At 40.6% G+C, this 12,406-nt stretch overlaps 1 protein-coding gene across 1 annotated transcript in view; it reads right to left on the reverse strand.

Moving 5' to 3' along the window:
• Nucleotides 1–12,040, reverse strand: part of TM9SF2 (transmembrane 9 superfamily member 2) — a 33,432-nt gene extending 21,392 nt beyond the window's left edge. Inside the window, exons 1-5 of the mRNA XM_009910350.2 lie at nucleotides 11,707–12,040; nucleotides 7,857–7,924; nucleotides 6,640–6,733; nucleotides 5,847–5,974; nucleotides 430–559 (exon numbers count right to left, since the gene is read on the reverse strand). Of these exons, the coding sequence (XP_009908652.2) occupies nucleotides 430–559; nucleotides 5,847–5,974; nucleotides 6,640–6,733; nucleotides 7,857–7,924; nucleotides 11,707–11,835 (549 nt within the window). The 5' untranslated portion in view covers nucleotides 11,836–12,040. The remainder of the gene's footprint in view (nucleotides 1–429; nucleotides 560–5,846; nucleotides 5,975–6,639; nucleotides 6,734–7,856; nucleotides 7,925–11,706) is intronic.
• Between the last annotated feature and the right edge of the window lie 366 nt (nucleotides 12,041–12,406).

Below are 12,406 nucleotides of genomic sequence, written 5' to 3' on the forward strand. Positions count from 1 at the left end.
AATACCCTGCTCCCCTATAAGATATCAGCGGGGGTCCTGGTACTGCCTCTTTTCTTCCCTCACAGCCACTTGATAACTGAGGGGAGATGTCTCCTGGCCTTTTGGGCCTGGTTAGGCCCAAGGCTGGGGGGATGGGCAATCTCAGATCTGGCCAGCTGAGACTAGCCTAGCAGTGAAGGAGGCGGGGTGAAGAAAGAGCCCTGGGGGTCTTTGGATGTACCCTCAGGTGGGGATGGGATGTTTCTGAGTGTGCTTTGGGATCTCTTTTGTCACTGTGCTTCTGGCTCTCTGTAAATATTCACCGCTTTCCATTTAAACTTTCCATCACTTTTGCAATCCACTTGTCTGAGTCTCATTTTTGCCCATGGTGAGGAAGGGGTTGGCCTTAACCCATCACAGAGTATTAAGAAAATAATTGCATAAACATACATTAATAACACAGGCATCTTTGGGCCGACCATCTTCTGTAATATAACAGCCAATAGGAAAACCAGGATTGCAGAACCTCTGGCCATCTTCAACATCATAACACCAGGTCACAGGCATGTTGTCCACAATCCTGTAAATGGCACAATGGCATTTCACAACTTTTCAAAATGGAAACAAAACCAAGCTACTATTAATCTAACTTTATTATAGGAATAATTATAAAATTAATTACAAAAATAATACTTCTTTTGGATCTTAACCCATGGAACTGCACTAATTTGCAATCCAACTTCCATAGGAGATATAAACACATAGCTCTTCAACTGAAACTACCTTTTTCTAGAATTCAAAATCAAATCAAAATAGAATCAAATCAATAAGGTTGGAAGAAACCTCAAAGATCATCAAGTCCAACCTATCACCCAACACCTCCTGACTAACTAAACCATGGCACCAAGTGCCACATCCAATCCCCTCTTGAACACCTCCAGGGAAGGTAACTCCACCACCTCCCTGGGCAGCACATTCCAATGGCCAACAACTCTTTCTGGGAAGAACTTTCTCCTCATCTCAAGCCTAAACTCCCCCTGGTGCAGCTTGAGACTGTGTCCTCTTGTTCTGGTGCTGGTTGCCTGAGAGAAGAGACCAACCCCCACCTGGCTACAACCTCCCTTTCAGGTAGTTGTAGACAGCGATAAGGTCTCCCCTTCACCTCCTCTTCTCCAGGCTAAGCCACCTCAGCTCCCTCAGCCTCTCCCCATAAGGCTTGCGCTCCAGACCTCTCACCAGTTTTCTTGCCACTCTTCTACCACTTCAGTAGCACAGCAGTGATTCAATTTTGTGTCTGTCTGCTTTTCATTTTTTGGTCTTTCAAATTGCCCCAACACTGTCAAGCCCAAACACAAGTCAGAATAAGAGATAAGGACTACATACTGCCCATCTCTCTGCAAAGCCAACAATATAGACCTTTATCTGCCTGCCACTAAATATGAGAATCTGTTCACCAACTCTGATGGCAATTGGATGTGGCCCAAAGCTTAATAATTACTCAGAAGAACACAGAACCTGTGTGCTACACTGAAGGGAGGAAAGGCTTTAGACAGTAAAAAATGGATGAGTTTTTCTCAAAAAAAGCAATCTATTTCTTAAGAACATGTCTTGGAAGTCAGAGACTTACTCGGTGACCACCAAAACATTCTGATCACTGCATTGATTTCTGAAGTCCCCTCACAAACACAGTTCAATACATAAAACTACAAAGGCATAACAATTGCACATTTCATTGCTTTGTCTTTAAAAATCATCACTAAACCAGCTAAAATTAACTTGACAATTTCAAATTTAAGGCAGAACATAAAAGTAAAAAAAAAAATCCCTACACACATAAGTGTTATGCAGCTTCCTCACTGCTCTTTCACTGCAAAATACATTTTTATGGCACTCTTTAAACTTTTATTTTGCAGTAAAGTGCAAGTTGGTTTTGTTTGTTTTTCTCTATGTAAGTGAATTCCTGATCACTGACCTCAGCTGTAGCTCCCTGAAAGTATGGAGTATTTTAACTAGACAGTTTACATGAACAAAAAATTGTAAGCCACCAGACATTTGGGAAGGTAATCACTTTCAAACCTCCCTCCACCGTCTACCTGCTTCTTTTACGTTATTGCCTCACAAGATTTATATTTATATATGTACCTAAAAAAATATCTGAGCCCAGTAGGTTTATAGTCCATTTTCAATCAAAAACTTTCATAGGAATCCCACATTCCCATGAAGAGTTGCAGAAATATTAAGGCAGTAAGATACAACCAGTATCCAACATGTTACTAACATACTAAACTAAAAATACTTTTAAACACGGAGAAAGATACCCAGCATGGCGATCTGTCCTTTTGTTAGAGGAACTACTGAAATAGGAACATAAAAACCCCAGCAACTCAACCTGTTTCTTTAGGTTATGAACTCTTTTAACTAGATGAAAAATAAATCCCAAAAGAAAGTCACTGAAAGACTTTTGAAATTCAGTAACTGCCCTCAGAGCAACATTAACTGCTACAAAAGTACGTTTTTAAAGGTTTATTAATGAACTTCACAGAAAGTCATGAGACAACAGCTGCTTTTTGTGTATTCACTAGACCAAAAAAAGAGACATCCTGCTAGAAGTTAATAATAAAGATTTTTCTGCAAATCCTATCAAGCTATTGAATAATCTTTACAATTAAATGTCTAATGTAATCAGTAGGCTATTAATGTTATCAGATACCTGTTACTACCTCATGAGGCCCTTTTAATACCTAACTAAACTCAAGAATTATTAATTCAGACAATAAAACCAAAGCATCATTTAGACTGTTGTGTATTTTAACAATCTCTAAATTAGTATCACTTTTTAAAGCACATTAACAGATAGGAGAAAAAGAGAAGGACGTGCTGCCTTTGTTCACAGTACAGAGATTCGCATCATCCCTACCATTAGCTATCAGACTGAATTCAGCAGGAATGTTATTGGCTCATATTAACACAGGGGAATAGGTGAAGACAGGCCCTCCAAAACCACACTCTCAGGTTCTCAGGACATTCCAAAGACTATCACAGTAGCAAGCAGTGGGCAGCACCAATTAAATCCTGCTCACTTAACTGTGTTAACTATGGGGTACAATCAAGTTGATAATTAGGAGCAGATTCATTACACTTAGATCACACTTGGAATTTTACTCATATAATGCATGGTAGAGATACCTCCTGCTTTTGTTAGTATTTAAATTTTACTATCAAAACCAGGTAAAGGATTAACCTATTGTAAATTAATTTGGTTAGGGTAAAGACTTTGCCTTGCCCCTTCTGCTCCAAAGGCATACTGAGCTTCCTTCAAGCAGCACTGCTGGAGCAACTTGACAGTTTAAGAAGCAACTAATTTTTCACAGTTAATCTTCAAATTTAAAATGACTTGAAGAGATTATGCAATGTGGGGCAAATATGCTATACAACAGTGTTCTTACACATCTCTCAAGAACATCTGGTGATGAACATTGTCAGTCAAGATAACAGCATAGCTGTTGAGTCCAATTCAGTATGGCAATTCCTAATCTTATTAAGTGGCTTTTAAAACCTTAAAATTACTTTGCACCATCTGTGTCCCCAGGAATTTTATGATAAATTGAAGCTGGATAATAAACCTCTATTAAATCCTCACTTACACTACCTTGTTGATTCCTGTACAATGGTACCCTTGGACCATGCATCATTCACCACAATAATCTACCCACTTCCACTTTGTGAAGCTCCAGCTGAGGAGGACTATCATTACCCTACAGGCATAAACAGAGATTCTTCATGCTTCTAAAGTTTTAAGGCAGTAGGCCTAGCCAAAAAAATAGTAGGAAGCACCATTAAAAGTACTAATATCAGAAGCACCCTAAATTTAAAGAGAAGTTTTCACATTGAAAACCAAAACTACATCTTAATGAAATCTGAAGAGTCTTATCAAGTTAGTTGTATAGACTAAAAATATACTCAAATACAGTAAGTATATTTGTAAAACAAATTAATCTAAGGGAAAAAAAACCAACAGTTTAAAGTACTTTTCTGGGTGATTAGTTCAGAAATTGAAACTAAACCAGTTCTGTTTAAGTTTCTGTCAGCTTAAGTTTTGGGCTTTATTAAAAAAAAAAAAAAAAAATCTTTCAAAGTGTGACAGAATCACAGCTTTGGGAAACTTTTTAATTTATACACTAAAATAAACACAAACCATTAAAGCTGAAGCTTTATAGCTATGCATTAGCGAAATTCAAAGTGGTGTAAATTGCAAATATTGTAAGTATATGCAGTATTTAATACTAATATAACCAAATCCAGCATGTTTGAAGCTCTACTTATATCAGCGTTAGGCATGTACACTATGAATCTCTGCAAAAGTAGCTGTACCTTTCAGGGCTTCTTTATTAATTCCTGGTTCACATACATGTAACATATGGCTATTGCCTGTGAACCCTCTGACCTACTCTATCAGTTTGTGACTACACTGATTTTCAAGAGGATCCCAGAAAGGTCTATGAAAGTGAGCCACAGTTTATCTCTAAAAAGGGATATCCCCTATTGATTCCCACAGGGAGGAGGAAATGCAGTCATTGTCTTTTCCAGCACAAGTAGCTGTTTCAGAACTGTAGAAATTAAATGTGACATTAAACATTTAGTGACAGTTGACACTCAACATTTCACCTGCATTTTTACTATTATGTCCAGAAAGTTTGAATCTAATTAGATGATAACCAAAACATTTGTTTCTATGAAGCAAGGAGCTCATATCTGGAATCACATGGACAACGTTGGTTCATTATGCTCACATATTACTTGTGATGGCACACCACAGGCATCCTGCCAACTCCATGTCCAAGCTGCTGCTTCTACCCTTGAACCCAAAGGCTGCTGTTAGGACAGCAGACTAACATATAAGCACTGTACAAAGACCAATAGTGTGGCTGGGTACTTCCAATGTCAAGATGGAGCCCCCTGATTAACATTTCCCAGCTCCTGGATATAGGTGCAGAGCACAGTTATATTGTAACTCAAAATCAGCACAAAATTCCAGGTACATATTCAGCCTTTCCCTACCCTTAACGCCATTCCAAAGAGGACCTCAATATCCAAGCAGAAAGAGTGCCAGGATGCTCCAAGTGACTCAGTTATAGAACAACTCAGAGACCAGGAAAGGACCGAGTGTTTATGCCTTTCTCAAAATTAATTCATTTTTATTGGCCACTTTTCACTTTCACATCCTGTAGGCCAAACACATTTTGCATAAAACTTTCAGAACTGTTGATCCTATCTCCTGGACACAAGAAGAAAAGTGCAAAGACCCTCAAGAAAAACAAAGGTGACGCAGCGATAGAATGAAGGTCACAGAATGCATTGGGTTGGAAGGAACCTTTGAAGGTCATCTAGTCCGATCCCCCTGCACTGAGCAGGGACATCCCCAGCTACACTGGATTGCTCTGAACCCCATCAAGTGTGACCTTGAATGTCTCCATGAATGGGACCTCCACCACCTCCCTTGGCAACCTGTTTCAAAATTTCACTACCCTCATAATGAAGAACTTCTTCCTAAGCTCCCTTAAGACTTTACTCATGCTAGGGCAAAATTAACTTCTAGGTTAACTTCTAGTATTCTACAGTAAGCACAGAGGCAACACAAAACCCACATTTTGGAAACAGACTATTTCCATTATACTTGGCACTTATCCTTGGAGCAAACAAATTTTTTTGTAAGACAAACAATGTAGTATCTTTTGCAAAACCAGAAAGGGAATGGATTCAGTGCAAATACCTAGTGGTCAACCTCTACTAGCTTGTAAATACAAAACGATAAACTAAATGAGCACCAACATACCAGACTAAATCTATGAATCTTGATATCAACTTACCAATGATGTTGATAATTCAGTAGCATACTTTTTTTCAAAAAGTCTAATTTCAGTTTGTCTTCTGGCTTTCTGGTATCATATGTTTTTGTACAAACAGATTTACATGTCTCCTTCTTGTTGAATGTGAACTAAGAAAAACGAAAGACATATGACAAAAAAGTTTGTAACAAATGTTGTGTAACTTCAGTATTTAACAAGCTTCCTCTATGCATTTATAATTGCCTATACTGTTATAGCAGGAACACCTCACAAATTAGAAGACTACATATATTAACCCTCCAGAGGAGGTTTATATAGTGGTCTGTGCTATAAAAACCACCTGTGCTCATTGCCCTACACTAAGAGGTCCTTATTACTGATTAGAACTGTTTTTCTGCAATGATTTACCAAACAAGTCATTTGACCTCACAGCAGCTAGGCTGTCCCAGGTAGATTCAATTGATAACTTTCTCTTCTACTGTACAGAGAAAGCAAAACAGTCAGCAGGAATGGTTAACACCATTTCTAATTGTCTAATTTTACAGCTGTAGTAATTTTCAGATAGAAGTACTCAATTCCCCCTAACAATGAGAGCTGAGGAGCAAGAATCAGGTTTTGGCAAGTTCAAAAGAGAGAAGACAACTTCCATAGCATTACAAGCTACAGCTTCATGATACAAAGTGCACAGCTATAATTAGGTTAAACTGACAGATATCTATTATGTGGAATTTTATATTTTGATAAAGCCCTTGGGAAGAGGACCTTTGAGATTCTGATCACCTTTGTTTACATCTGAATATAGGCAAGAACAAACCCTGTAAGGAGATGGTTCTATCCTCTCTCCGAACAACACTTGGCCAAGATTTTCTGAGGGACGCTTCTTTCCTTCTGCTTGACAAAAATCAAACCTGAATTAAAGGAAAGTTACAAAAAGTTAATGAAACATTCTTAGCTGCAAATATTAGACCTCAAACAGTGCTCCCAAATCCACACCCATCACAAGTAACAGAGCTATACAACTTTCCTTCTAGAAAAGTTTCTTTCTTTTAACTGTGAAGTGTGAAAAATCTCATTTTGAAAAAAAAATCTAACAAATATCTTGATCAGCTGTTTCAGAGCTCAGATTATATTAAACAGTAGCATAAAAGTTTCTGTAAGTAATTAGTTTCATTTAAGACCTTATTATGATAACTGATGGGAAGTTATCATTTAACATCTCGTTATCACTTTAACTCACCTGGCTACAAGCTACTAAAGTCATTTTATAGATCAAAGTATTACTGCTGTCAACTAGTGCAGAACAGTAAATATTACACATATACACATTTTAACCTCAAGTTTCTCTAAAGCAGTGATTCAACCTATGTGAGTCCCTATAAACCCATGCATTGCTCCTAAAGTATAAGCAAAGCCAACAGAGAAGAAAGCAATGTACACACCCATATGCTGGTTGAAAGTTCTATATTTGTGTCATAGGTTGAGTTTTAACCTGCTGCTATTCACACCATCCTGCCTCATGCCAGCTCCAAAGCAAAAGTGCTGGCTGGAGCAAAGTATTATGAGGCTTGAAGTTCATATTGTGACATGAGATGCTTCCTGTTCTGGTTGCTGCTCTTGGGCTCCAGATTTTTGGGTGTTAACTCTCTTCCACTGGAATGGCAACTGGATGGGGAGGGATGCAGGTTTGGGTTTTTAGCTCACTGGCTTTCTGTTTGATGCTGCTTTCTGCTGTGCTTTTTCTGCAAACAGGCTAAGGTAATTGTGCATTATGCTATCTCATATTAAACTCTTGTCTCAACTCTTTATCTCAACCTGGACGGGTTTTTGTGTGTGTCTGTCTTTCCCTCACTTCTGTGTTTCAGGGAAAATACTGTATCAAACTAGCACAATTTGTAAACTTATGTTAGCAAAGCAGACATTCTTCACTAGCAAACTACTGTAGTAAGATGCAGTTAAAATTATGCAACAAATTGAACTCAACTTTTTGGAAGAAATGCTGAATAAATTACATAAACAGCGGAAAATACTTACGCAGTGTACTCGTAGGGAAGGACAGACTCCACAGAGTCAAGTCTGTTCACAAACAGCTCAATTCCAGACTGAAAGAGTAGAGACAATCAGCAATTATAATAAAGTACTTATTTAATTATTTATGTAGAAAAATGACACATATTTGTTTGAGCATGGTAAAGTAAAGCCAAAAATGTAAGATTTGTATAATCACACATCCTGAAGCATCAAATATTGTAAAATGAACTTTAGCTGCTAAGAGTGTAAGTAACCCACTCTAGCAATCACAAAAACAGGAACCAAAAGACAAAACCACTTTAAGGCTAACATTATTCAAACTACACAATCACAAGAGATCATACACAAGAATAATACAATTACCAGCTGCCAGTATATTAGTTTGATGTACCAAGTTAAAGCCATATTAGTCATCACCACAACTTTTGTGTAATAAAAGTCTTGAAAAGAACACGAATAAAAGTACACATCAGATCAGTACTTTTCCCTATAATTAAGCTGCTCAACAGTTTCATCTACGCAGCAACTGAAAACTGAACTGTAAGGATTTAAACAATGTACTCAGAATGATATACTATTTTAAATTTGAACAAAAGCTCTTCCCAAAGCAAAGGCAAGGATATTGACATTTACTACCTTTTAAGTTTATCAAGAACTTTAGCAACTGTGAAGTAGGAATCTGAAATTCATCCTGCTGTGGTTTCAGACGTGTTTTGTCTATATATATTAATTACAGATGGGGTAGATTACTGCTACAGAGAGGGAGAGGTCTCTCACTCTTCCCTTCAAAATCCCTTCTCTTATTCTAGTCCTGCAGCTCCAATACTTCTCAACTGTGTACCTTATGCTGTTTTCAGTAGTTAACTGCTTGCACAGTAAACCAATTCAACTGGGTAAACCAGCAAAATATTTACCCCCAAAATGTGTAAGGGACAGTTTTCAGCTGCATAGAAAATTGAACTGTCATCCTGTGCAATCAGGAGCTAGAGACAGCAAGAGGAAGGTGAGTGCTTTCTGGAATACCACCTCTACTTTCAACAGCAAGCCATCTATTTTCTCACCATAAATCAACAGGAGAGCTTTTCCTCCCTATGAAAATGCATTCAAGTTTAGCCAAACCAAGAAATTCTAAAGGAAAAAAAGAAAAAGATGGAACTGTTCACAAGCATCTGTAGTTCAGATACTTAAGTTAGATACTGTATCTTACTGATATACTGCAGTTGTTCATGTTCAAGTCAGGACACAGCTCACTAAGTGAAGACATATTATTACCCCTCTTTCCTGTACCCTAAACCACGCAGAGCTGCTGCTTACCTCTGGGTAGAGCACACTTCTTGTAATTCTGTAAGGCACTTCAACTCAGTGCAGAATAAAAACTAGTCTCGCAAAAAGCTGGATAGATTCCTGGCATGTTAATAAGTTCAAAGAAGGATTTAACAAATACCACAGCTGAGATGATACAGAGGACAAGAACACATTGCCCAGAAGACAAGAATGAAATCTGACTGCAAGCAGCAAGAAATTAAGACTGCCTGAGCTGGTCTCATAACCTTGGCCATAGCTATTTTCCATTGGAGGAGATTTACCTGAATGTTCCAATTTTCCATAAGAAGCATATGCATTACTGCAAATCACCATCTTTGATAGACAATTTCCCATACAACAGCAAGTTCCCCTTGGAGCCATCAGTATTTGTTTAAACTAAGGATTCTTAATGTTCAGGCAAGAGTTACTACTGTTTAAGCCTGCACAGACCACATTACATTTCTGATGACATTCCAACCAGAAACAGGAAAAGCAGCAAAACTGATTGTGCCCATACAAATTAGCAGATATAATAGTGTCATTTAGAGAGTCAGTCTATGGATCTAAATCAGTGAGGCAGAGAACAATATTATTACTGATATCATAATGAATTGTGTCACTTTAAAGAACTCTGAAAGAACATGGTAAAAAAATAAGGTTATCCAGGGAAGCTTAGTTTTACCCACTTAAGTAAGTACAATATAGCCATTATCTGATCACATACTGTTTCTCCTCACCAAGGACTGGACTAGATTCAGTTGCAGCATACATGGAGAGAACAAGATGTGAAGAGTGATTTAGACTTCTCCGTATGTTTGACTCTGTATGTAAAGTGGCTGGCATGAGGTAGAGAAATATAAGAGGTGGCTAGTTTCAGAAACAGATTTTTGAAATAAAACTCCTGTTGAGGTTGTCCTAATATATTCAGGTAGGCAGTGGTGGTAGATTTACATTACATAAGCACCTCACTTCACATTTACAAAATTGTAAGTTATCAGGATGTGGAGACAAACATTTTGTGTCTGTGTTTTTTCCCCTTGTACAATGTGTACACCTGAGAAACGTCACCCCATAAATGTCTCAGGTTGGTTACAAAAGACAGTAGGCAACTTGGTTTACTTGACTTAATTTTTTTTTTTATTTTAAAAATAAAATAAAATAAACCGTTCTGCCAAGTCCTAGCACGAATAATTCAAGCACAGACATGGTTTTCAGGGCTGTCGCAAAACACTATAAACCACAGTCTGAAAGTCCTAGCCTGTATTTGAAGAAGAAACAATTCTTTAAGAGGGTATTACAGCTTTGTAACAGGCCACCCAGGGAGGTGACAGATGCTCCACGTTTGGATGTTTTCAAGGCTTGCTTAAACAAAAGTGGAGCTGAGCTGACCTAGAGTTGCCAGTAGTTGTGATTCAAGCATAAGTTTGGACTATCTGACCTCTTGAGGTCTCTTCTGAACACTGTTTTTATGATCCTATAAAAGAATGTCCATGGAATGTTTTACTACTACAACAGAAGTACCATGGAAATAAAAGTGAAAAATCCACAGCTATGTGTTACATGCAAGATTCAGGAGCAACTATTCCATCATTACATTTTTGGCTTATTACCTGCTCTACTGATTTGTGATGGCTAACAGATAGTAAGCACAAGGTATTCCCTAAAACCATACAGTTTAAATAGATTCTTGTGAAAAATCATGGACCCATGTTTCATGTAATATAGAACCTGAGAGATAAGAAACTGTAAAAAACAAAAACCAACTGTAAAAAAAACCCTTTTCAACAGTAGTAAGAAAATAGATCATAAAAGCAATTAGTCTTGAACATTCTCATTCAAGTGTGGTCTGGCATAATCTCCATCACGGCAGCATCAAACAGTGTCTAGAGCTCAACCAAAGCAACAAAGACTATTTTAAGTACAGAAGCCCTAACAGCCACACCCTTAGAAATAAGTAATTTCACTATGTGAACTTTGCCTGCCACTTATGTAGGCATGAAAGTAAGTTCAAGCGTCACTTGAGACTCCAGGTCTATAAGCCCCTACACTTGTGTTTCTTGCAGACAGGAAGACACATCAAGGAAAGTGTCACTTGCCTTGGTTTTGTACCTGCTTGCAGCCGTCAGCTGCTCGCTCCTGCCAAGAATCACAGGCACAGCCCCAGCACGACTTGTCACTGCGATTCTTACTTTCTGCAGCTTTACAAGTGTTTAGATGGAACCGAGAGATCAGCTGCTGCGGCTTCCTATTTCCGCAACGTGACCATAAGTCACGAGACGAACAGATAGCTCTTCCCTTCCCACCGAGAGGGACCGCGGACACCTCACCACGGGCGATTCCAGTGGAAAATGGGAAGTCCCTGCAGCAATGGCCCGTGGGCCCCCAGAGACGTCTGGTGCGTTACGACGAGGCAGCCTCAAGAAAACCAAGCCAACACCTGCTCCCCCGCCCCCACCAGCCCCACAGGAGAAGGATAAAAGTCAGGCCACGCCGCGGCTTCCCCTCAGTTTGGCGGACCTCGGGCCCCAGTCCTCTCCCTCAGGCTTACTTTGCACTCGGGCTTCTCCTTGCCAGCCTCGCAGAAATTGACGGGCGCCAGGCCCGGCAGGTAGAAGGCGGCGGCGGGGAGCGCGGCCGCCGCTAGTGCCACGGCGATGAGGAGCTGCCGCAGAGCCATAGCGGGACCACGGGGCGCGAAGGAACAGCGACGGCACGAACCGGGGCGGGGGAGCGCGGCGGCCTGTGGCGGGGAGGGGGGAGGCGGAGGGTCTCTGGGCGCCTCTTGCGCGCGCCCGCGGCGGCAACAGTGACGGCTTCGTCTCCCCCCGCCCTGACGGCCGCCACTTCCGGCTTCTCGAGCGCGCGACACGTCAGCCTGCGCGGGCTGCCTGACGAGCGCGAGGGGGCGGGGCCGACGCACGCGACTAGCCGGGCCGGGCCTCGTCTCGTTCGCTTCCGAGGTAGCGTCCCGCCTGCCCCGGTTACCATGGCAGCCAGGCGCCCTCCTCTGCGAGAGGCGTGGGCGGGTGGAGCCACGGCGCCCGGTCCGTCCCCGCTCCTGCCCACCGCGCCCAGCCCTTGGCGGGTGCGCGATGAATAGCGGGGGAATGTTCACGGGCAATGGAATAGATGCCGCGGCTGTTTAGGACCCCTGCCCGCTGGGTCCCAGCGAGGCCTGGCCCCGCTCCCGGTCAGGCTGCGCTGGTTTCATGGATGTTGCTGGTTTCATGGATGTTTGTCAGACCTTG

The sequence above is a fragment of the Dryobates pubescens genome, chromosome 7 (assembly GCF_014839835.1).
Source record: "Dryobates pubescens isolate bDryPub1 chromosome 7, bDryPub1.pri, whole genome shotgun sequence".
NCBI lineage: Eukaryota > Metazoa > Chordata > Aves > Piciformes > Picidae > Dryobates > Dryobates pubescens.